Here is a 25,437-nt window from a genome sequence, read left to right on the forward strand (position 1 = left end):
GGAGTCCCAGCTGTCTGTTGTTTTGATTACTTATCCCACTCTTCAATTCCCGTGATGGACACCTTAAGAATATTCGGGACTTTCCTTTGATCCCAGACAAAACCCCGTTCCCAGTGGGGAATTCTCACAAGGTCCTTCCCACAGGGAGGGGTCCCAGGGCATGTGTCTCACAGCTGTGGTTTTCTGCCAGGCCCCAGGTTCATTTTTCCATTCCCTGAACTAGCCTGCTTCACCTTGATTCCTGCATGTGTGTGGCACTTTGATGTTATTGATGAACTCCAAAAGGAAATAATGATGATGTTTGTGAACTGCTCTGTTCCTCTGGGCTAGTGATAGATACCCTTAGATTGTATTGAATTCAGAGGTGTCACTTTTGCTTGATTATATTATGACTAGGGCTTTGATTGGGCCACATCACAGAGGAAACAATGAGGCAGAGGAGACACTTGGAATTTGGGAGCCTGGAGCCTGGGAAGTAAATACACAGAGAAACAGATACGTGAGGAAAGAGAACAGGCACCATCAGACAGGCAGAGACCCTGGGAAGAGAGAAGAACCATTTGCTTGGTAGTTTATAGCTGGCCTTATGGAGAGCAGAGCAGCTGCACCCAGAGAGAAACCAGCCTTGGGAGAAAGACAGCCTACAGCTGAGAGTAGAAGCTGGGACCACGGAGCCTTAAGGAGAAGACGAAGGTGAACCCTTGCAGATGTCAGGAGTAATCTTGCTCCAAAACATGGCAACAGGCACTGGTGAGGGAAGTAACTTATCATTTATGGCCTTGTGAATATAAGCTCCTACCCCAACTAAATACCCTTTATAAAAGCCAAGAAATTTCTGGTATTTTGCATCAGTTCCACTTTGGCTGACTAATACAATGTGGAACCAACACATTATCTGTTAATAGATCACAAAGAATACTACATGAAAAAAAACATTTAAAAACATGTGAGGTTCCCATATACCCCATTCCCCACCCCCACCCCCACCCCATCGCTTTTGTAAGTTGTATGTTTTTGAAGGTATATACATTACAGAAAAACTCTTACATTAAAAATATAAGAGTTTCCCATACACATCCAACCCTCCCACCCCACTCCAACAACACTCATAACCTCCTCCATCATTGTGGCACACTCATCAAACTCCGTGAACATATTTTGGAGCACTGACGCACCACACAGATAATAGTTTACCCTATAGTTCATACTCCCCCAGTACATCCAGTGGGTTATGGCAGGATATATAAAGTCCAGCATCTCACCCTGCAATATCATTTAGGACAAGTCCAAGTCCCCAAAATGCCTCCACAGCACATCCCTTCTTCCCTCTCCCTGCCTTCAGCAACTACTGTGGCCACTTCCTCCACCCCAATGCTACAATTTTTTCTATTACTAGTCATAATAGTTTATAGTAGAATATCAGTAAGTCCACTCTAATCCATATTTTATTTCTCCATTCTCTAGACCATGGGATGATGATGTCCACTCCACCTCTAGATCAAGAGGAGGCTTACATTCCACTTGGATGATGGATGAAATTCCTCTGCTTGCAGTTGTTGGCACTCTTGATTCCCTAATGTGATGGCTGACCATCTTCACCTCCCTGTTAGCAGACTTAGGTAAGTCCAATGAACCAAAGCGTAGGATTCACAACTCTGCTGAGGCTCAGGGACCAGCTCGCACGTGGGCAGTCCAGAGATAAGTCCCCTGAGTATGCCCCATCCTTCGCACCAAGCACAGGTTCAGTATTGTGACAGAAGAGGCATGTGTAGAAAGGTCACATCAGAGTCCAGCTCCATTACACTCAGGAGCACAAATTCCAAAGTAGGGCCCTCTGATATGGCACAGAACTCCAAATCCATCTGCCATGACTGTATACTCTGTGGTTCTCCATTGCCTTCAGGAGAACTGGCACCCAGGGTTGTATCTACTTTGTCTCTCTCTGGGGTCCTGCTGAGGTGAGCGTAAGCCTGACCCCTCTGATGACCTCCTGACTCTTTTTGGAAGACTCAGTCATATAAACTTATTTGTCTTTGCCATTTCCCCCTTTTATTTAAGGCCAAAAAGTGGTTCTTAACACTTGATACAATATGTAGGCTGAGATATTCTGCCGGTCTGAGTTGGCCCTTTTATTCAAGGTGTCTTTTTAGGTACATCACCAGTTAGTGATTGGTAGTAATCCCTCAGCACCAGGGAGGCTCAACCCTGGGAGTCATGTCCCATGCTGGGGGGGGGGAATGTAATGCAATTACATGATGAGTTTAGCTAGAGAGTAGCCACATGTAAGCAACATGGAGGCTCTCAGGAGGTAACAGGCCTAGTTTCTATTTCAGGCCCACAGGCTCATAACCATAGTCATCAGCATCAAGGGCTCATTATTGAACCATCCTTCCTTTCTGGCCTTTGCCGTTACACTTGGGGGATTATTGATGTTCCATTGGGGAATGTGACAGAGTTCCACGGAGTAGCAACTAGCACTCCCTCAGTTGACATTTATAACTCTAATTACTATAAAAATATCCAACATAGATCAGAATATTTTTATGTCCCCTATATACATGCCCTGGAGAAGTCCCCCCCACTCATGTGCTCCCTTCAGTAACGCCCCAAAGCAGTGTTGCTCCCTTGCCATAGTTGTTACCTCTCTGTGCTCCAAAACTTCTTCAACAATGAAGCCTAATATATTGCCAAATTCAATTAATAGGAAATTGAAATAGACTGATGGGTTTTAAGTTTAGAAATAGAATACATAATAATTTAGAAATACTAAAATAAAGTAAAAATAAATTGGTGCATTAATAAAATGAAAACTATTATAAAAGTATTTCAAACATTTTGCCTTTCAGCACTGTAACAGGTGTTGTCTGTATGTACATTGGCAAGGCACTTTCTTTCATTTTTTCCTCACTGCCTACATCTTTTTTTTTTTCTAATTTTTAAATTTTGTCTTCAAAAAGTTTTAGATCACAGTAATTCACAGTATAGGGGACTCCCCTATATCCAACATCAAACCCTTTCCCCTTTCCCAGCCATGATCTTCTTACTTGTCATGTTATATTTGCTGTAGCTGATGTACAGATTTTGAAACTTAGCTATCAACCATGCATCCATTTTGGCTTACATCATGGTTTCTATTTTAGGCTGTACAAATTTCTAAATTTTTAGTTTCCTTGTGTTCTATTTTATGGTTTACATTTTAGCTTATAGACTTTTATACACTTTTGCTGTAAGTCAACATGCCCTATATCCACCATTGCATGATCTGGTGGAGCACTTCCATTGCCCCCCAGTTGCCCTGCTGACGTCTATTCTACACCTCTCTCCCATTCCCCGCAGGGCCCCCAGTGAAAAACAATCTTCACTACTTGAGGGACCAGATTTACAGATACTGTAACTATGCTGAGGGCTTGACATACTAGACTGCCTGAACTAATTGGGAGCCACCGATTCTCTCGAGAGACACAATGCCCTCTCGGAACTACTTCACAGTCATTGTATGGGTTTCCACCCTATGATGGAACACACTATGACAACATGGGCACTCACACACTTCCTTGAACCTTGCCCCTGTACCAGATGCCCCAGCCTTAAGCACCTCAAACACATAATCCTTCCTTATTATATTTTCTAAAGAGTTTTCTCAACATTATAGCTTCAACCATATACTTAACATTGTCCCATATTCAATAGTTTCCCCCAGTCCTCAACCCAATTCCTCGGGCCTGCAGCTTTTTGGAACTCTTTGGGACCTGTGACCCTGTTTCCTTTCCATTTCTCCCTATGGAAAGGGGAATTGTTATTTTATAAAAGTCCCTCATTTGTATAATGGAGGCAGTTAACTTAGTTTTTAAGTTTCACAGTTCCAAAACACAGGGCAATTTTTGCCCCAGGATAGATGATATGTCTATAATTGATTTTATTTTATTTTTTCTGCTTTATTTTATTTTTAATGTTACACTGAAACAATATGAGGTCCCCATATACCCCCTACCCCACCCATGCCACCTCTCCCACATCAGCAAAGTCTTCCACCATTGTGGCATATCCACTATACCTGGTGAATGCATTCTGGAGAACCACTGCAGCACGTGGACAATGGTCCACATTGTAGTCCACACTGTCCCCCAGTACACCCAGTGGGCCATGACAGGACACACAGTGTCCAGCATCCATCCCTGCAGCACCACCTAGGACAACTCCAAATTCTGAAAATGCCCCCACACCATATCTCTTCTTCCCTCTCCTGACCATCAGCAGCCACAGTGGCCACCCTTGATGTTGGATATGTGTGACAACCATATATTGGATACGTGAATTACTGTGACCTAAAACTTATGTCAAGAGAAACTTAATAATCAGGGAGAAAAAAACAAAAAAGAAAGAAAGAAAGGAGGTAGACACTAAAGAAGAAATGGAAGAAACTGCCTTGCCACTGTACATACAGAGCGACACCTGTAGCAGTGATGAAAGGCAAAATGTCAGAAACAAAGCTTTTTCATTTTTTCATTTCTGTGATATCCCAATTTATTTTTCCTTAATTTAATTTTTCTAAATTTCTGTGTATTCTATATCTAACCTTTAAACCCATCACTATATTGCATTTTTCTACTAATCGAACCTGACAATATATTGGGCTTCCTTTTTGACAAAGTTTTGGACTACAGAGAGGGTCAAGTATGGCAAGGGAGGAGCACCTATAATTGATTTTAGTGAGATTTTGTACTTAAAACTTACTAAAATGAGTTAAGGCTTTTGAAATATTGTGGTGGAATGAATGTATTTTGCATGTGTATTTCTGAGGTCCAGAGGGTGGTGTGTGGCAGTTTGAGATTTTGTGGAACTCAAAGAGTCATGTCCTTAGGGCTAATCATTCTTATGCATGTAAACTTCTTGTAGGTGAGATGTTTGGATGAAGTTTCTTCATGAAAGGGCTGTGTTACTCAGCCAAAGGGATGCTAATGCAAAATACCAGAAATCTGTTAGCTTTTATAAGGGTATATATTTAGGGTAGGAGCTTCTAGTCACAAAGGCCATAAAGCATAGTTACTTCCCTCACAGAAATCTATTGCTACTTGTTGGAGCAAGATGACTGTCAACATCTGCAAGTGTTCAGGCTTCCTCTTCCCCTTAAGGCTCTGTGGCCCCAGCTTCTTCCAATATCAGCTGTAGACTGGGATAAGTCTTGTATGTCTCCCAGGGAGGGTTTCTCTCTAGGCTCGGCTGTGGGCTGTCCACAAGGACAGCTCTAGATAATCGGGAAAGAGGCTCATCTGTCTTCCCAGGGACTCTACCATGTCTAATGAGTCCTGATTATTTTCATCATGCATCTGCTTCTCTATGGATTTCTTTCCTGGGCTCCAGGTTCAAAAACTCCAACTGTCTCCTCTGCTTTCTTGTTTTCTATGTGATGTGGCCCAATCAAAGCCCTAGTCATAATTTAAACAAGTAAAACTGAAACCTCTGAAGTCAATACAATCTAACGGTATCCCTAACCCAGAAGAACAGATCAGGTTATAAACATAATGCAAACTCTATTTTTGGAATTCATAAACCGTATCAAACTGCTACAAGGGCCTTCGATTAGCTTATGTGCCTCAGGTTGGGTCTGAAACCTCTTACTATTGTCCGTTATAAAAAGCCACCGATACCAAAGAAAGCTTTAGAGATAGAGAAGAAACCAGAAACCGAGGGTGACATCCCCAGGAGCCTGAAGCCTAAATGAAAGGAACACAGAATCGCAGAGGAAGCTGGTGCAGACAGAAGCTGAAGCTATGAGGCTGGAGGGGAGGGGAGTGGCAAGCAGAGACACCATGTGCCTGACTGCCCACAGCTGAGCTCAGGGAGAAAGGGTCTCCTGATGATGCCTTGACTGCACACTTTCATGGCCTCAGAACCATAAGCTTTTAACCTCATCGGTCCTCAGGGCAAAAGCAAACCCATTTCTGGTATATTGCTCCCAGCAGCTTTTAGCAAACTTAAGTAATATTAGACAACCGATTGTCAAACGCCAGACTCAACTCAGAAATCTTAAACATTCTGCTTCACGAGAACCATTCTCAGGACCAAAGTCTGCTTTAGTCAAAACAGATGAGATAAATACATGTAAATATTCAGAGAATTTTTAAAAGATGAATTGGTTCATGTAATTGTGGGTATTGGCAAGTCCAAGTACCATATGGCAGGCAGCAAGTTGAAAACCCCAATGAAGTTCATAACGAATTCTCCCGGAGAAGCTGCCTGTCTCTTTCTGACTGCTGCAACCATCAGTTCTTCCCTTAATGCCTTCAATTGGTGGAATAAGATTTCCCTCAAAGCTCAAGACAAGCTCCTGCCTTGATGGGAGACATAATCAGGCACAGGTGCTGTCACCTGACTAATGAGTTCAAGTGATGAAAATAGCCTCATAGGAACAATCAGACCAGTGCTTGTTGGATCAAACCACTGGACACCATTACTGTTCTGGTCGGCTCAGCCCCTGACAGTATTATACCAGGACTGGGGGAATTTGCCCATGGGGTGCATTCGGTTACATGTGTAGTGAGGAAGCCATGAAAATGTTTCAATCAGGGCCGCGTCAGGTAATACATTCTCCCCAAAGCCAGGCTGCACCATCCTGGACTCCTCTGTACATGCAAAGGCCCTCTGCTGGGTGTCGTTGCTTACAGCTTCTGGTTTCCTTGCCTTTCTCTCCCTCTTGTGACTCTGTCCATATTCATCCTGTTTATAAAGGACTCCAGGAAGAAGAATAACATCTGGGTCAGGACATAACTGAATTGACCTAATCAAAAAGTCATATTTAAAATAGGTTTATACACACAGGAATATTTCAGCTTTGAGAACATGATTTTTCATCAAACCATCACTTTCCCTATTCTAGTTGACAGGAAATTAACCATCATTTGATTGATCAACTTACACAGGATCTACTGCTTCCCTCTCCTGGAGGCTAAGGAGATTAGTCCACAGCTTAGCTTTGCCCCCACCCCTTGCTTCTCACAGCTTTTCAGCCGAGAGAAAAATCCAGGCTTGTAGCCTTTACCATTCTCTTCTGCAGTTTTGTTTGCTTTCTATGCGTTGTCTATAACTCAGCTTTAAAAATGGAAACCCAATTAAAGGCATTTCTAATATTAAGATTTTATGAATAGAATACATTGCAGTATCTTGTAGTATGATGGGGCCCTGAAAGATGAAAGGCAATTAAAGTTAAAAGAAATTTCCCTTCAAAAATGATGGAAATTCAGATTCCCCTTCTCTACAACACCGTGGATAATGGTGACAGGTACAAGAAACTCCAGGGGAGTGGGATTGGGGGCAGCCCCCCAATGTCCCCGATGTCACCTTTCTGGAAACCACCTTCTCCTGAATGACAGCTCTGACCAGGAGTCTGCTCTGGGCCTCCACCAGCATGCTCACCCCTGTGTGGAGGCAGACAGTCACCAAAGCCGCCAAGTGCCCAGAAGGGCCCTGAGGCAGACCTCATCCCAGCTTATGCTAGATGTGGCTGTGGCAGGGTCCCTGCTCACTAGGTCCTGCTGCACTGGGTCCCCCTTTTCCTCCATGCAGTGAAGTCCCCAAATTCCTCCCCTGGGTGACAGAGCCCCGCGTGATCAGGGAGACAGCCCTGAGGGAGCTCCCCATCAAGCACATGCCCTCCCATGAGCCTTCTTCTTGCTGGGACCTGCCCAGCCCTGGGCACTTCAGATCAACCTCCCAAAACTGGTGACTTCTCAGAGCCTCAGTTTCCTTAAGGCAAAGGGGGTGAGGGACCCAAACCCATGAGGATGTGTAGGGACTAAAGCCAGGCAGGTGCAATCCTGAAGGGCCTGGACTCAGGAGCCACTTGGCCAGGGAGTCTCCAGGCCTGGAAAAGCCCCTGAGTGGCAGCACAGGCACCTATGATGGTATAGAGCAGTGATTCCCTGTCCCACCTGCGGGATGGGCTCAGTACCTGAGAGCTGGGGGCCTTGAGGGCTGGAACCTCTGGCTTCCCTGCAAAAGGGGGAACAGACATGGGGCCAGAGGGGCTCCCTGGCAAGCGGCAGTGGACAGATCCCACTCTGGGCAGCACGAGGCTCTGCCTCCTTCCTGGACTACCTGCCACCCCGGCTGCACCATCTGGATTGGGGGAAGGTGGTGCAGGGAGGGGTCCTGCCCTGCCCTCCTCTTGGTGTCACTGGCTACTGCAGCATTGAAGATCCATGCCCACCTGTGGATCTCACAGGCAGTGCATTCTGAGGCTCCTAGGACACCAGTCTCTACTCCAGACACGTTCAGGCAGATGACGCTAGCTGGATTTGGGGTGTTCCAGGGCCCCCTGGGTGAGCTAGCACAGAGAAGGGCCCTGGGGGTCGGGCAGGCAGCCATTGGCTCCTTGCGCATGCCCAGAGAGGTGGGGTTCATTGCAAGTACCTTTCTCTGTCCGAGGAAGGACGTGTGTGTGTGCCCTGCTGTGGGCATGAGCTCGACCACCCTGTGTGCTGGGCTTTACCTCCTGGCTTTTGGAGCTCAGCACCCTGACTGCCCCAAGTGTGGCCTCACCCACCTCCTCCCAGGCTGGGGGAGGATGGCTTCTTACCCAGAGCACCTTCTTACCCAGATCCATTTTCAACCCCTCACTTTTCAATTCAGGAACAGAGACCCAGAGAAAGGTGAAGCTCAAGGCCCACGGGGTGTGCAGAATCCAGAGGAGGACCTGGACACTTCTGGCATCTGAGGTGAGGGCTCAACCCTCTTGCACAGAAACTTTGAAAAGCACAGCCCCTAACTCATGGGGACCCCTGCCTGCTTCTGCCCATATGAAGTTGTTTTCTTCTCAGGATCCCCAAAGAACTTCATGAGCACCGCCCGCACACACACACACTGGCCAAATGGGTAGGGATCATGTCCTGGGAGTCAGAGTAGGACCTGGAACCAGGGAGGTGGCAAGGACACAGAGGAAAGAGGATGGAGGGAGCTCTGCCATGGGGCAGGGCCAGCTTTCTCCAGTTGACACTTCCATAGGCCAAAGCCTGGGGAGGGGGAGATGCCACCTGGATGGGCGGTGGGATCTCAGAGGTTCCCAGGGTTCTGCCTGGGTAGGGACATCCCCAGGGCAAGCAGGAGAGGACAGAGCTGAGGTCCTCCCTCCACTGATCTGAGCACCTGGGATGAAGATGAACTCCCAGGGTGGAGGGAGGCTACTGCAAAGAAGGCCTCAACGTCCCCTCTATAAACTGCAATGCTTGGAGTGGGGGACCCTAGGTGTGCCACAGCCTAGGAGAATTATTTGGTCTTGGCTCTCTGATGACCACGGTACTCTGGAGCGCTGGAAAAGGATTTCTAAACTCTCAGTGTCCTACTGAGCAGACACAGGCTTGGAGGATTGGGGAACTGAGGACTTGTGTGTGCGAGATGCAGCAGAGCACAGGATCATCTATGGAGTCCAGGGAGAGGTCAGGCGGTGCAGGAGGCTTGGGTCTGAAACTAACAGGAATGGGAAATCTTTGGAGGCTTTGACCACTGCAGGTGACTAAGACTGCTTTTCATGGAATTTAAAGCCCATTTTGGCATGGATTGTGACATGAAGCCAAGGTGCTCATGATGTTCTCAAGATGACACTGCCAGAACTCAGCCCTCTTTGATTGTGATCCCTGCTGCTTCCCACTCCATCTTGTATATTTTTCCTTGTCTACCTATGTGCACTGGCTACATGTGAAACCAGCCCTGAAGTTTCCAAGGCATTTTCTCTGATCTACCTGATGCCTTTCCTCGGAAGGATCAGGTAGATTTGACCCACTGTGCAGCAGGGGAGACATGGGAAGCCCTGAGAAACAGAAAGGCATGTCCCGGATCACAGAACAGGCAGGAGGAGGATGGTGGTGTACCAAGGTCCATCTCCTTAGATGGTTCTTGATGCCCCCAGGCCCCAGCAAGGCAGGAAGGAGGACCGTATTGGTGAAATTGTGCACACATGGGAAATGCAATGGTTCAGAGGGTAAACAGTCAGCAGCCCAGAGGGGACCTTGGGAAGCTGTCATCCAGGAAGGGAGCACAGAGAAGGGGAAGCAGGAAGTTACCTCACTTCCCTGGAGATGGAACGCAACAGAACTTGGAACCCCAGTAACCAAGGGCCCACATTCTAGATACTAACGGAATGAACAGCTCACTCAGGCCTTGATGCTTGAGAGAAGATGTTCTCTTGTTGCTGCCTGCCTACTTCGCAAGGCCTTTGCCGCAGGAAAACCCAAAGTGAGAGCCTGATACGACGTTGTAGGCGTTGGCTCAACTCTCAACAGGGAAGAGTCCGTCCATTTGGCAGAAGGAAATCCAAGGTAACCAAGGGAACCAGGGCAGGGGAGGCAGACCAGGCTGACACTGTTCTCCTTCCTGAGCAGCCTCACCACCTTCCACTCCCAGGATGGCTGTCTGGAGGATACCAGGCTGGGCAGAGAGGTGATTGGGGGTGGACACCTGCTGGGTGCATCATGTTCTTCTCCAGGTCATGGCTGGCAGGGACAGAAGGAGAGGCCTGGGGTTGGTGCCCATCTGCCCAGAGATTGATCCAGATCTACAGAGTTGTCATTTCCCTGCTGGGAGGAGGTCTATACATATAGGTCTTTGCCTCGTCTGGAAGTAGAACTTGATGTAGGGCTGTTCCTCTTGGGGATAACCAGTCAGGGTCCTGATGCCTTGTGGCCCTGCTGATGACCCTATCATTGCAGAGCTCATCCAGCTCAGAGCAGGATGACTGTGTCATCGACACCACTTCGCTGAGCAGGGTGCCCGTGCACACGGCCACCAACAGAAGCCAGAAGAGAAGAGAGGTGAGATGGGAGCTGAGGGCTTCTCCACACACAGGTCCAAGACAGTCAGGGGACCCCAGGACCTAGACCCTACCCTGGCAGAATCTGCAGGCTCCCTGCCAAGGATTCTCCCTCTTGGAATTCAGTACAACACTATCAGGAATCTGGGAATGCACACTTACCCCACAACCCAACCCATTCATGACGAGGTGCAATGTGGGTTGGATATCAGAAAAGAGCCCTTCATGATGACTCAGATTTTCTCATAAACCAAGACAGTCTTTGGCTTGGATCCTGCCTTGGATGTTTAATCCAATGGCTCCTACATTCCCCATCCCCTATTTTCTGCTTGCATTCAGTTGGACTGTGTCTCCATCCTTAAGCATCCTCACATTTCCTAGGCTGTTTTTAACTCAAAAAGGGAGAGAAGATTATAGTATAATACCTATTTCTCTGTAACTTGCCATCCAACAGAGGTCAATACTGTGACACTTCCAGGTCAGGTGGTAGGGCTGTATCATGTTCCAAAGGGGAGGCTAGGAACATCAGAAATTCAGCCTTAAAGCCCTTGGACCTAGACGGGACTCCTTTCTTTTGCCATTTCCACTGGGCTTCAAGGAATGTCCCACAGCTTTGACTAGTCTAATGGTTCGAGATCACCCAGAATGGGCTACTAGGAACAGCTTGGCTCAGTCAAACGTTATACATATTTAGAGTTTGAATGGCTGGGGCCAAATTACTTGAAACATTTCAGTCATCCCAAAAGAGTGAGGGCTGGTGCTTCCCTGCAGTCAGCTGACATTGGGTGGGAACAGTCTGAAAATGGGTCTGTGTGGTTCAGCAAGGCAGAATCATATTTACAATTGCTTCACTGGAAGGCGGCCGACACTTGACTATTTTCAAGACCGTTTGGAATTTCTCTTCCCTGTCACATCATCTCATTTCCTTGGGCATTCCAGAGTCTTCCTCCCATCCTGGAATCTCCAGGAATTTAGCCCATACAGAATCTACTATTACTGTAGCCTCACATCCTCAAAACTCTCTTTAATTTTGAAGAGAAGAGTGAAGAGTTTTGAGGTCACTGAAATCCAGGGCTTGAACCCAGGACTGGTCTCCTTTGCCCTGTCACTAAGTGTCAGCCATAGTCCACATCCTGCCACAGTCACGGGAGGTCACTGACTTCCAGTGTGAAATCGAGGCATAGCCATTTTTTTGGACATTTTGCAGCTGCTGACTGCATGTCCCTTTTTGTCCCAACATTCTACCTGCCAGGATGAAAATGACACGGCTGAGGAAATAATAGATCCCGGCTTGGTGCAGAGCTTTAGAACCAGCCAGAACATGGAGCAACACCTGCTGTCTGGCCACTTGGGCAGGGAGGACCTGGGCGCATCCAACGTCCTGGGGGACAGGAAAGTGGTCCTCCCCACCAGGCAAACCCTGATGAAAATGATCCCCAGGTGAGCACAGTAGCCCTTCCATGGCGGCTGGGGTGCCAGATATTGCCATTGGACACTGGGGGTCAATTCATTTCTCTGAGCCTCAGATGACTCCTGGCATGAGTAGGGGCCTGCAGGACAAACAGCAATAGTTATTGAGAGGACCAAATGGGAGGAGATATAGGAAGTGTTGACCAAGTTAGTCCGTGTGTCATGGGCTGTTATAGGGCCTGGGATGGACACCGTGATTTCCCACTCACCTAGGGAGAAGCCTCTGACTCAGTCCTCAACTACAACAGGCCATAGCAAAAACCTCTTTCCCTTTTTGAAGGAAGATTGACACTTCCGTCCTGCACTTCTTCAACCAAGGTCTAGTCAAAAGGCATTGAGGGGGCTGGAGAAGTAGAATCTGCCAAATCAGACATCTGGGAATGTGATGATTGGGCTCAATCAATCAATAGTGATTATGTGTGTAGGAAAATTGCACAGATTAGTAGTTGAAGGAAAGGAGGAGTAAAAATCCCTGCTGCTGGATGTCCATTCCACAGGGAGTCAGATAATTACACTAGACCTCATAAGCATAGGGAGACCGTGAATGTTAGGTGTGATACTTCAGTGTCTTTCTTTAGGGATGAGACAGTCCTCCAGGTCACTTAAGGACAAGGAAGACTCATGGACCTAAGGAAAATATGAGTGGAATATATGTAATCTACAAGGGCCTTAAAGTCCACAGTGGAGTCAGAAAGTTTAGGTGGGGTAGTCCCGGGAAGCTCAGGACAGATCTCTTTGTCCCAAAAATTTCCCATCCTATGAACAGAATCCATGGTCCCAGGGAAGAGAGGAGTTTAGCAAAATGCTAAAGAATTTGTAGAGATGTTCTGTCGAGGCTTCTCAGCTCTAGGAAAAGTGGGGTTAGCCTGGGCTCCTGCCACTAAGAGGAAAATAAGGCCTGGATGAGTTACACTCACAGGCTTTCAAAAAATATGGCAGCTCTTGGTCCCTGGGATGCAGGATAGGATGCACTTAGGCCATGGAAATGTGGGGTAGAGGGCCCCACCCACCAAGTATTAAGTGCCCATGTTTTGAAGCATAGTGCAAAGAAGAAGTAGTCACTGCCTTAGCTGCCCTCTGGAATGCAGATTCCTCTGTAGAGAGAGCAGGAAAGACAGATATGGGTGAAGGGTCTCGGACAAGGTTAAGATTTGTTGAAATATTGGACACAAGCCCACAATGTTGGACAACAGTCACTGGTCTCCAGCTAAGGGACAAACAGCCTTTGCCAGGTATAACAGTATTGGGGAGTAGGTACAGGGCCTGGAAATGGGCAAGGTTGTGTAGAGGAGCCCTCCTTGAACACGCACATGGATACGTTGGGGAGGGAAAATGGGATGATAGGAAAACCTGTCGGATCTGCTGTCTACACACCATTCAAAATGACATCTGCTCTGTATTCCACACAAGGGTGGACCATGCCAGTGGGGACACTTCTCAGCCACAGGACGTTGTTACATCCAAGGACCGGCTGGACCCTATACATGGGACTATAAGGGGCTTCACACTTCAACGGAGGTCCCATCTTGCACAGTATAGATCTCACTTTCGTCAACCAAGAGAGTCCACCTTAGAAGGTGAGGATGTCTGTAAGTGGGTGGCTGTAAGCCTCAGCACACACCATGGGTGAAAAACCCAGGAATGATGTCCCTGGGATGGGGTTGTCAAGGAATAATAGGAAACTCAGAAGCAACATAAGGTGCACCAATATGCACAGAAGTTTCCAGGTTCAGTTGTGGTTGCTATGGGTTTACTGCATCTGTAAGGATTGTGGCTATTTTCTGCCTACTAAAAGACAACTGGAAAGGATGTCAGGGTGGGGAACACTTCTAACCTTAAAGTTCCAGTGTCAAATCTACGGACAGCTCCATGGGCAGTAGTGTCTCCTCCAAACACAGCAGAAGGAAAAGCAGCACCTATACTGCTCAAGCCCCACAAGGCTTTGGAAGCGTGATTGTGGTAGGTGCCTATTCTATCGCTATTTCTAGGGTCCACCCTCCATCTAGCCAGAGCTCTTAGAGCCTTTGAGAGCGATCATTATGGGCTCAAGGAAGACATCATCTGGAAGCAGATTGTCATCACAGCCCCCTGCACAGAGGACAACCTCGGGCCCGACCACCTGGGCGAGGAGTTCCCATTCTCCTCTGGGCTTGGAATGCACGGCCATACCGTGAGGCCCACACAACTCGTCCTGCACAGGCTCCTCACTGGGTGAGAACCAGGCCCCTTCCACATCCATGACTCACGCCACATTTCTTGTTCACTGGGTCCGTCAACTCCCTTCTCGCATCTCTCCTCGTCCGTCAGGTGGTAGGAGTGAGGGGACACACACCACGGGTTCCTATGCAGAACCTAAGCACATTAGCTAGGGATAGTTGAAACCAGGTCTGATGGGCTGACCGAGGCCCAGGGGCTTATCAGATTGTTTTCTTCCCTCTGCTGGGGAGCGTCTGTCACAGCCTTCAACACCCTCTCAGAAGGGACACGACTCTTTCCCATGTTGAAAGAATGTGGAGAAATCCGTCCCGGAGGTCCCATCTGAATTCCTAGGAGAGCAGCATTCTCTGGGCTTTCAGAGGGTTGTCCAGACCCACTGTGACATGGGGAAAAGTGATCGTGGAGCACAACTGACAAATAGATTCTGCCTACCTATATGTGGAGGGACATTGACAGATTTAGCTTCGCTGGAGGAATGAAGCAGAAAAATTGTCTGCCCCCTGAGCATGCACTCCCGTAGGGCGTCAGAAGCTACACTTGATCTCATGAGCATGGGGGTCCACAGCAAGTTGGTGTGATGGTCACGGCTCTCTCTGGGTATGGGCAAGTCCTCCTGGTTTGTCAAGGAGATGAAAACACTGGGCACCCCTTAACAATGTGAGTGGCCCATAGGTCAGAACAAAGGGCTCCAAACTCCACAGCTGAGTCGGAAATGTGCAGTGCCTGTAGAGGTGGAGGGGTAGAGGGGTCTACTCATGTGTCACAAAGATGTGACATTTTCCCTGCTTGGTTTCATCTAACCCACTTAAACCATAGCAATCACCGGATCCATGGTCCTAGGGAAGAAGAAGTGTTGAGCAAACTGCTAATCTCTCTGCCTGGATGGTCTGGTGAGGGAGTTGAGCTCCCTCTAGGCAAGGTGGGACAAGGCAGTGCCCCTGGTAAGAAAGAAATGGTAGGAAAGGGAGGAGACACACAGAGGCCTGCTTGAATAGGCCAGGTCTTGCTCCCTCGGCCTCAGGCTGAGGTACAGTTAGGACCTGGAAAGGGGGGCAGCAGTTCCCCATTCAGCAGGCATTTCAGAGCGGCTCGATTTTGGTGCAGTGCATTGACTGAAGCAGTCGCTGCTTTTCCCTGCCTTTCTGGGAACTATTTTCTCCTCTGTTGGGGGCCGGGAAGAGTGACAGAAATGCATCTAGGTCCCTGATGTAGGCAAGATACATTCAAATACCACACTTAAGCCTCCTACGGCTGACAAGAGCCCTGAGTCCCCAGCTATGGGACAGTCAGCCACTGCCCAGTCTGACAGTGTTTGTGGACTGGCTGCAGGACATGGGATGGGCAGGGCCATAGACAGCAACTCTCCTGAAACACACACACGGTTCCCTTCAGAGGCAATGTGGCTGGCAAGGGAAGGCCTCTCTGATCTGCGGTCTACTCTCCTCTCACAGTGCCTTCGACCATCCGTGCCAGAACTTCGGGGGCCATCCTCGTGGGAACTTTCTCCATCTCCAGGATGCACTGATGCTCCAGGGACCCATGTCATACGTGCATGTGCAGATGACTTCTGTGACACTGAAATGGCAGTCATGTCCTGCCCATGCCCCACTTGGGGGCCATGAATGCAGCGAGCCCGAGCCTGAGCCCGGAGGTGAGGACGTATGGAGTGGATGCCTGTCAGCCTGAACAGACAGCATGGGAGGTTACCCCAGGCAGGGTTTCCAGGGCTGGGATGGTCCGGGAGTAAGAGAGACTTCCGATGAGGCATCAGGTGAACCACTACTTCGGAAAGTTTCCTGGTTTGGATGTGGGAGGTTTAGGTTTTTGGCATCTGATAGAATTGGGGCTATTTTCTGCCTTTAAAAGACACGTGGAAAAGATACCTGGGTGGGGAACCCTCGTCCTCTTCAAATTCCAGTGTCCGTTCTATGGCCTGCTCCATGGGCAGTGGTGTCTCCTTCTCCAAACACCGCAGAGGACAAAGCGGCACCTATAGAGCCGGAGCCCCTGGGGCTTTGGCACCATCTTGGTGCTAACTGCCTACTCCATGGCTATTTCTAGGGTCTGCCCTTTACCTGGCCAGAGCTCTGCGAGCCTTGGAGGGCAATCCTGATGGAGCTGAGGAGGACATCCTCTGGAAGCAGATTGTCATCACTGCCCCCTGCACAGAGGACAACCTCGGGCCCGACCACCTGGGCGAGGAGTTCCCATTCTCCTCTGGGCTTGGAATGCACGGCCATACCGTGAGGCCCACACAACTCGTCCTGCACAGGCTCCTCACCGGGTGAGAACCAGGCCCCTTCCACATCCATGACTCACGCCACATTTCTTGTTCACTGGGTCCGTCAACTCCCTTCTCGCATCTCTCCTCGTCCGTCAGGTGGTAGGAGTGAGGGGACACACACCACGGGTTCCTATGCAGAACCTAAGCACATTAGCTAGGGATAGTTGAAACCAGGTCTGATGGGCTGACCGAGGCCCAGGGGCTTATCAGATTGTTTTCTTCCCTCTGCTGGGGAGCGTCTGTCACAGCCTTCAACACCCTCTCGGAAGGGACACGACTCTTTCCCATGTTGAAAGAATGTGGAGAAATCCGTCCCGGAGGTCCCATCTGAATTCCTAGGAGAGCAGCGTTCTCTGGGCTTTCAGAGGGTTGTCCAGACCCACCGTGACATGGGGAAAAGTGATCGTGGAGCACAACTGACAAATAGATTCTGCCTACCTATATGTGGAGGGACATTGACAGATTTAGCTTCGCTGGAGGAATGAAGCAGAAAAATTGTCTGCCCCCTGAGCATGCACTCCCGTAGGGCGTCAGAAGCTACACTTGATCTCATGAGCATGGGGGTCCACAGCAAGTTGGTGTGATGGTCATGGCTCTCTCTGGGTATGGGCAAGTCCTCCTGGTTTGTCAAGGAGATGAAAACACTGGGCACCCCTTAACAATGTGAGTGGCCCATAGGTCAGAACAAAGGGCTCCAAACTCCACAGCTGAGTCGGAAATGTGCAGTGCCTGTAGAGGTGGAGGGGTAGAGGGGTCTACTCATGTGTCACAAAGATGTGACATTTTCCCTGCTTGGTTTCATCTAACCCACTTAAACCATAGCAATCACCGGATCCATGGTCCTAGGGAAGAAGAAGTGTTGAGCAAACTGCTAATCTCTCTGCCTGGATGGTCTGGTGAGGGAGTTGAGCTCCCTCTAGGCAAGGTGGGACAAGGCAGTGCCCCTGGTAAGAAAGAAATGGTAGGAAAGGGAGGAGACACACAGAGGCCTGCTTGAATAGGCCAGGTCTTGCTCCCTCGGCCTCAGGCTGAGGTACAGTTAGGACCTGGAAAGGGGGGCAGCAGTTCCCCATTCAGCAGGCATTTCAGAGCGGCTCGATTTTGGTGCAGTGCATTGACTGAAGCAGTCGCTGCTTTTCCCTGCCTTTCTGGGAACTATTTTCTCCTCTGTTGGGGGCCGGGAAGAGTGACAGAAATGCATCTAGGTCCCTGATGTAGGCAAGATACATTCAAATACCACACTTAAGCCTCCTACGGCTGACAAGAGCCCTGAGTCCCCAGCTATGGGACAGTCAGCCACTGCCCAGTCTGACAGTGTTTGTGGACTGGCTGCAGGACATGGGATGGGCAGGGCCATAGACAGCAACTCTCCTGAAACACACACACGGTTCCCTTCAGAGGCAATGTGGCTGGCAAGGGAAGGCCTCTCTGATCTGCGGTCTACTCTCCTCTCACAGTGCCTTCGACCATCCGTGCCAGAACTTCGGGGGCCATCCTCGTGCTAAGTTTCCCCAGTGCCTGGACCCGTTGATACTCCAGGGCCTGAACACTTTCATGGGTATGAAATGATTTCCTTTAATTTCAGAGCTGCTACCACCCTGCCCCTCCCCAGCTTGAGTTTAAGGAATCCATGGAGTACTATCCAGAGGTCCAGATTTATGTGTGTCAGTTCCTGTGAGCCTGAGCTGATGCCATTTGTTTAATGTATGCACGATTTCCTCATCTGGGGCTGTCCAAGAGCAAAAGCACCTCAAGAGTGGCCATCAGTTCTCTCATTACATAGAAGAGTTCCCTTGGTTGAGTGTGGTGGGTTTCTGTTTTTTACATCTGTATAGCTTGCAGTTATTGTCTGCTCCTACATGACACCAAAATCCTGTCATGCTAGAGAGCCCTTCTCCTCTTCAAACCTCACTGCCATCTCCATTGTCTGTGTCTATCCTAGCTCCAGCTCCTGCTACAGCACCTGCACAGGATGGTCTGGAGCCGCTTCCATTTTCAGATATTAGACTAGGTTTGGAGTTTGAAGAAGCATCATGGTGCATTCGTGGAACTCCAACCCTGAGTTTTCACTTCGTGCCTGTATCTGAGATGTTGGCATGTATACCATTATGGCCAGAGGTTGAGCTGGATACAGCACCATTCCCGGCTCCCACATCACAGTTCCCAGGAGAGCCCTCTAAGGAGCAGGAAAAATCCCTGCCAGAAGACCAGGGCTTAGCCGTATGTCTCTATCTTGGGCCTGCTCAAGAAAAAGAGCCATCTTTCCCCCCTCCTGAGCAGGTCATTTTATTCTTTGTTATCACATTTTCCCTTATGTTCTTTATTTTTCATTGTCATATTTACTTTTTCTTTTTAGGTATGTATTAAATTAATATTTATTATTACCCTGTTGTGGTGTGCAAATCGTTGTCCTAAGTACATTTATTGTTGAGCAACCATCCTCACTTTGTGGTCCAGAACCTATCTTCACCCCAAACTAGAAGCTCAGGCTCCTGACATCCCCTCCCCTTTTGGCTTCATTTGCATGACGAGTTCCACAGGTCTGCTTCTCTCCTTGTATCTCCTTGCCCTGGGTGCTGCATTCAGGATGTGGAGCATCTTAGGACCTGGCCCAGAGTTGAACTTGGTCAGGGAGCCTTTCTCATTATTTGACAGGCAGGGACACTGCAGCTCAAGGAGGTAATGAGATCAGCTGGAATGTCGTGGAACAGGGACTGGTACTCTAACCAGGGCACAGAGCATAGCAAGCTGCCTTTTTTCTTAGTCTTCTTTTTGTAGCTGGGACCCTCCCATTTTCTGCTCCTTCCAAGTGCTCATCCCACACACCTTTTCCACTTCTGGCAGTGTCTGTTCAGGAGAGACTATGGCATCGTTGACAACATATGTCCATATAATCATGCTTGTGGTGGCGATCATCCCTGTGACATCCTAAAAATTGCCCACCTGATTTCCATCCACTAAGTAGGCCAGGTGGGCATTTAGGAGCATGGGGATCACTTAGGTGGAGACCTGGTTCCTTGTGAGGATTTCAGCAGGAAAAGCCCAATTTGGTTCGGTGCTCACTGGGCTGCCTATCCTAGAGAATAGGTCTAGAGGGAGCCTACTGGGGGAGATTCTAAGTCTTTGGGGAAGACACCAGGCCTCCCAAAGAAACTGGGATTCTTAGGTGTGGGCAAGGAAAAGGCACTGGCCTTATTTAGTGTTTTACGATGTGTGACTCCAGTTGCTTCTTTGTGGGGTGGAAAGGAAAGTGCTGGGGTGGGGACCTCCAGGGAGTCTCTGGCTTCTCCCCGGGCCCACAAGCCTGTGGGTAAGAGGACACAGTATTGTGCCTTGGTGTGACACCCAGGCCTCCAAACCCTGCTCCCTGGGCTGGGCTGCCATGGGCAGGAAATGCACCACCCAGGGAAGAGATCTTGGGCATAGCCCAGCTCTGAGCTGAAGGTGATGCACTCGACACCTGAAGTTTTCTGTGTAGCTTCTTTAGCCCAGGTCTCTCACATCACATCCTCAGACACTGGGGGCTTTCCCACATTCCACTTAGGCTGGGGTGCTGGCTGAGGAGGGGCCCTGTGGGGACATATCACTGTGCTGTAGAAGCCACTGCAAACATAGCAACCAAAACATCATTTTCCAAAGCTGGCTCTGTCTTCTCCTGCTGCTTTTCTGGGGTGGTGCCGGATGTGTGGGGAGGAGACCTGCTCCCACATCCAGTGGCTTCATTCAGCAAGTGTTTGTTTTGAAAGCCCCTGCCTGGCACTATTCCAGGGACTAGGAATAGAGCAAGGAAGGGAGCCTCCAGAGATCCTTTTCCCCCTGAAGCTCATTTTGTCTTTGGCTTTCTGTTGTCACTTCTTAGTATGTCCTGTTATTTGAACCTTTAATGTACCCTTCCTAATCTTCATGTCTATACTCTTCTCAAGTCTGTTCTCTCACCCTCTTTTCTTTTTTTTCCCAGGCTGCAGCACTCTCTTAATATCTCTGGTAATTCTGGTCTTTTGGTAAGGTGGTCTCTCAGTTTTTCTTTCTCTGTGAAGACTTTAAACTCACCCTCATTTTTGAAGGACAGTTTTGCCTGATACAGATTTCTTGGCTGTCAGTTTTTCTCTTCCAGTACCTTAAATATTTCAAACCATTTTCTTCTCGTTTCCACGGTTTCTGATGAAACTTTGGTATTTAATCTTACTGAGACTCCCTTCTATGTGATACTTTCATTTTCTCTTGCTGCCTTCAGAATTCTCTTTATCTCAGATATTTGTCATTCTGAATTGTAGGTGTCTTGGAGTAGGTACATTTGGATTTATTTTTTTAAGGGGCACTGTTATTTTGGATATTGACAGTTATGTCATTCATAAGGGTTGGGAAGCTTTTGGTCATGATTTCTTCAGATATTTCTGCTCCTTTCCCATTCTCTTCTCCTTCTGGGACATGGATAACTTACATGTTTGTGTGTTTTGCATTGTCATTCAACTCCCTGAGACCCTGTTTCATTTTTTCTATTCTTGTCCCTTTCTGTTCTCCTGTCTTTTGCAGTTCCATTTGTTCTGTCCCTGAAATCGCTAATTCTATCTTCAAGCACTTCAACTTGGCTGTGTGTCTCTAATGTATTTCTCTTTAAGATTTATTTTACTTATTTCTCTCCCTTACTACCCCCCACTGTTGTCTGCTCTCTGTGTCCATTTGCTGTGTGTTCCTATGTGTCTGCTTGCATTCCTGGTGGCACCAGGGGTCTGTGTCTCTTTTAAAAAAACACAAAAAAACCTTCCCAGCTGATGGACAAGAGTATGTGAAGTGTCTGCAAGGAAGGCTGGGGCAGGGAATCAAGGATGGATTTTAACCACATTTAAGACTGGGAGCTTAGAAGAGGACCTCTCAATTTTCATCAGACTTCATCAAATCAAACGAGGTACGTACACGTGGGATTCTGTGCAAAGCTTTCACAAGAGTCCCAGAATTATGGGAGCTGCCCACTGGCAAGGCCATTATAGGACAATGAACGGTCCCTGAGGGGTCATCTCAGTGAATGAGTTCATACCCAAGTCCACCCTCGTGTTGGCTAAACTTGTGCCTAGTGTACAGTGGATGGTCCTTTAGGAAAGCAACTTTCCAAGGGGAAATGGAAGAAAAAAAGATGGAATCTGTGATGGAGATGGATGCACTAGTCCAACAGCAGGGTCAGCTCCACACATCCAAGCAATCACAAGGATGGGTAGAAACCTTCACAACTTCCAATAAAAATGTTTTATAGCAATGTCCTTCTTAAGTCAGCATCGAATGTTCTCTCCTGGGACAGCACGCATGCTGGAGGGAAGGGAGGCTGTCCCACATAGCTAAGCATCTGCATTGTTGGGAACAGTGAGGAATATGGTCCAGAGCAGGGTCAGGATCCACAGCTTGGAAAATGGCTGGTAGATGGTCTTTCCAGCAGATAAGATGGGAGAGAGATACTATGGAAGTGTGTGTGGGCAAGAGGGGTTGTTGCAGAGAGTTTCTGTTCAGCAAAAGGGAAAAGCAAGCACCTGAACTCAAAGGGGTTTCAGGCCCATTGCCTGGAATGTGCACTGGGTAATCCAGCTAACAGGGATGGAAAGCTCAGTTCCAGTAATGAGAGGACCAGGTCAAGGGCAATAGGCCAGGAGAGTCCGAAGGCCAGGACAAGTGGGAGCTAATCCTCCTGAGTACCCAGGCAGAAGGTCTCCGGAGAGAGGGTGGGGGCCAGAGGCCAGTGAAAGTGTGCCCTGTGGGATCTCCAGGGTCCTAGAGAAGTCTTAAGGTACTTATGTGCTGCTGTCTGACCTCGTTATGTTTAAACATGACATGTGTTAATACCTGGCAACTGATGGAACACTCAGGTTGGGATGGCCTGGTCCAATTTCCCAACCTCGGCCTCTCACCAGGAAGGAATAACAGCTGAGGAACATGGGGTAGAGGATAGTGGTCCCCATGGAATATATAATCATCGATAATTAATCCAATCCTACCATTTTATGGGACCTTAAAGTCCACCTTGGTGAGGAGCCCCAGATCTATGGGTCCCCACAGTCAGTGACTGAATGAGCAGACTGGACATGGGCAAGAAGCAGAAAAATCCACCTTTTCTATCTCAGCTATGGTTCTGATTATACAGGACTTCAATTGAGCAGAGCTTTAAATAAATTTGTAACCAACAATAGTAATTCTATTGAAATGAGAAGTGCTCATTTTCAAAATTTTCAAAGAAATGTGTTAATAAAGTGTCTGCTATCTGTTTAGGTATAAAGCAATCATCTCTTACTGCCTCTCTATTATCCCTCACTGGTCTGTCAAAAGGGATAGGAATTTAATGATTGAACTGCCACCTGACCATGCCCACTTGTGGTTTTGCTCTCCAGCAATAGAACCTCCAGCTGGGATGAGCTCTGAGCATCAATGCCAGATGTGATCCCAGGACCTCCTGGGCAGCTTCCACACAATTGGCAAGACCAGCCTTCCCCAGGGCAGGGTCATCCAGGGTTAGTCGCCAGGACACATAAGGAAATCCTTCATGACCCTGGACTTGGCAGTCATTTCACAGACATGACACCCAAAGGAACAACACCAAAAAGCAAAAACAGATAAAATGGACTTTGCCAGAATTAAAAACAACTTTTTAAAATCAAAGGACATTATCAGGAAACTGACAAGGCTTCTTAAAGAATGGGAGATATTAAACCTGAAAGGTGATTAATATCAGGAATACATAAATAATACATTCATCTATACAAGAAAATATTGAAAAATACAATTTAAAATGGGAAAACATCTTAAATAGTCATTTCTCCACTGAAAGCTTTCAAAGAAGCACATGAATAGATGCTCAATAGAGATCGTCATTAGGGAAATGCCACTCACAGCCACTGTGAGGCCCCCCCTCACTCTCACTAGATGGCTCCTACTTTTAAAAATGCATGGGCTGGGTACTGTCCATCACGATCTTCTTGTTAGTTGTACTGCATGAGTCCCATGAGCTGGAGAGTAGATGTGGCCAACTCTGCTGAGATTCAGGGCTCAACAGGCACATGGCAAATAAGCATTAGCAGAGATTTGGAGAAACTCAAACCCTCACACTTTGTTGCTAGTCATGCGCAGCCTCTTGAAAATTAATCCCCTGGGACTCCAGAAAGTCATGTATAGAATTAACATATGAACCAACATTCCCACTTCTACGTGTAGATTCCCAAAAATCAAAAGCAAGGACTTAAGTAGATATTTATACATCATTGTTCACAGCAACATTTCTCAATAGTCAGAGAGGAATCTAAGTGACCATCAAACAGATGAAAGGATAGAAAAAATGTGCTTCATGCATACAATGGAATATTATCCAGTCAATAAGAGATAAAGTTGTGATACATTCCACAACATGAATGAACCTTGAAGACAACATCTTGAGTGGAATAAGACAATGCAAGGATATTTAGGCTACCACTTAGAGGAAATACCCAAATAAAGGAAACAGATGGAGATAGAAAATAGACTATACAGGTTACCAGGATCATGAGTGGTACCAGAATAGAGAATCGTGGCTTATTAAGTTCAGATTTTCTTTTGTATGCTGAAAGGTCCAATATGAATGTGGTGATGGTATGACCTCAGTGTGAATGCAATTAATGTCACTGAATTATACACTTGAAAGTTGTTAAAATAGGATGTTTACATTCTATAAACATCACTACAATAAAAGGCCCGGTATTAGTCATGCATATCTGGGAAAAGAGAACTCACAGAGGATATCTGTGAATATTCAAAGATTTTGTAAAATTGTCTCATGTGACTGTGGGTATGCACAATATGCTTAAAAGCAAGACAACAAACTCTGAGCATCTGAGGACATAATATTGGCAGAGTCCATATCCAATTAAATATTATTGGACATATGAAGAACACTAAAATCTATTAGCCATGACTAGGAGAAAGTTGTGAATAGAAAGTCACAGAAAATTCAAAGATGATGAATTTAGCAAAGACTGTAAACGTGCTGTTGTAAGTATACTCAAAGAATTAAATGAAAAGATGAACAAAACAATTGGAGAAACTGAAGGATTAAAAAATAGAAAGAAATTGAACTTTAACATATTAGGATCTGAAATAAAAAGGTATTGATTGGGAGAAACATCAGATCAGATACTGCACAAGAGGAAATAGTAATCAAAGATGGAAAAGTAGAAAATATTCAAACTCAAGATCACACAGGCAAAAAAAGATGGAAAAAATCATTGGAGCCTCCGTGAACACAACATTAAGATACTTAATATGGAAAACAAACTTCAAGAAGAATGTATTTGACAGGCAGAGAAAATATATTCTGGCCAACAATTTCATATTTCTTGAGCACTCTAAAGACATAGATCCACAGAGCTCAACACTCCCGGAACAGTATATAAAAAATAAAATTGTAACAGCACACATTACATTCAAATAATGGAAATCTGTGATAATTTTTAAGAGTCTGGAAGTAACCAGAGGAGAAAGACGTACGTATTATGTATGCGGAAAAGAGAAAATTATTTTGAATACCTCATCAGAAACTATGCAAGCCAGAAGACAATGGAAGGACAGTTTTAAAAAGTTTGAAAAAATACAAAGCCAGAAATGTGAGATCTATACCCAGCAAAAATATCTTTAACAGTGGTTCACCAGAATGTGC

General features: G+C 47.2%; 2 protein-coding genes across 8 annotated transcripts in view; one reads left to right on the top strand and one right to left on the bottom strand.

Annotated features, from left to right (window-relative positions):
- Positions 1–19,156, top strand: part of LOC131278094 (uncharacterized) — a 35,879-nt gene extending 16,723 nt beyond the window's left edge. The window contains exons 2-11 of one of the 4 annotated variants that reach the window (XM_071214433.1): positions 1,465–1,619; positions 8,629–8,714; positions 10,701–10,802; positions 12,054–12,241; positions 13,682–13,848; positions 14,260–14,482; positions 15,940–16,139; positions 16,550–16,772; positions 18,230–18,330; positions 18,715–19,156. In XM_071214433.1, the coding sequence (XP_071070534.1) occupies positions 12,123–12,241; positions 13,682–13,848; positions 14,260–14,482; positions 15,940–16,139; positions 16,550–16,772; positions 18,230–18,330; positions 18,715–19,139 (1,458 nt within the window). In that variant the 5' untranslated portion in view covers positions 1,465–1,619; positions 8,629–8,714; positions 10,701–10,802; positions 12,054–12,122 and the 3' untranslated portion in view covers positions 19,140–19,156. Of the gene's footprint in view, positions 1–1,464; positions 1,620–8,628; positions 8,715–9,683; positions 10,311–10,700; positions 10,803–12,053; positions 12,242–13,681; positions 13,849–14,259; positions 14,483–15,939; positions 16,140–16,549; positions 16,792–18,229; positions 18,331–18,714 lie in introns of those variants that run through there. The other 3 variants (XM_071214434.1, XM_058294899.2, XM_071214435.1) reach the window with 3 other exon arrangements.
- The window catches only part of MTRR (5-methyltetrahydrofolate-homocysteine methyltransferase reductase), a 101,696-nt gene that overhangs the window by 44,166 nt on the left and 32,093 nt on the right, over positions 1–25,437 (bottom strand). The window lies entirely within an intron of this gene.

The sequence above is a fragment of the Dasypus novemcinctus genome, chromosome 3 (assembly GCF_030445035.2).
Source record: "Dasypus novemcinctus isolate mDasNov1 chromosome 3, mDasNov1.1.hap2, whole genome shotgun sequence".
In the NCBI taxonomy this organism is placed as follows: Eukaryota; Metazoa; Chordata; class Mammalia; order Cingulata; family Dasypodidae; genus Dasypus; species Dasypus novemcinctus.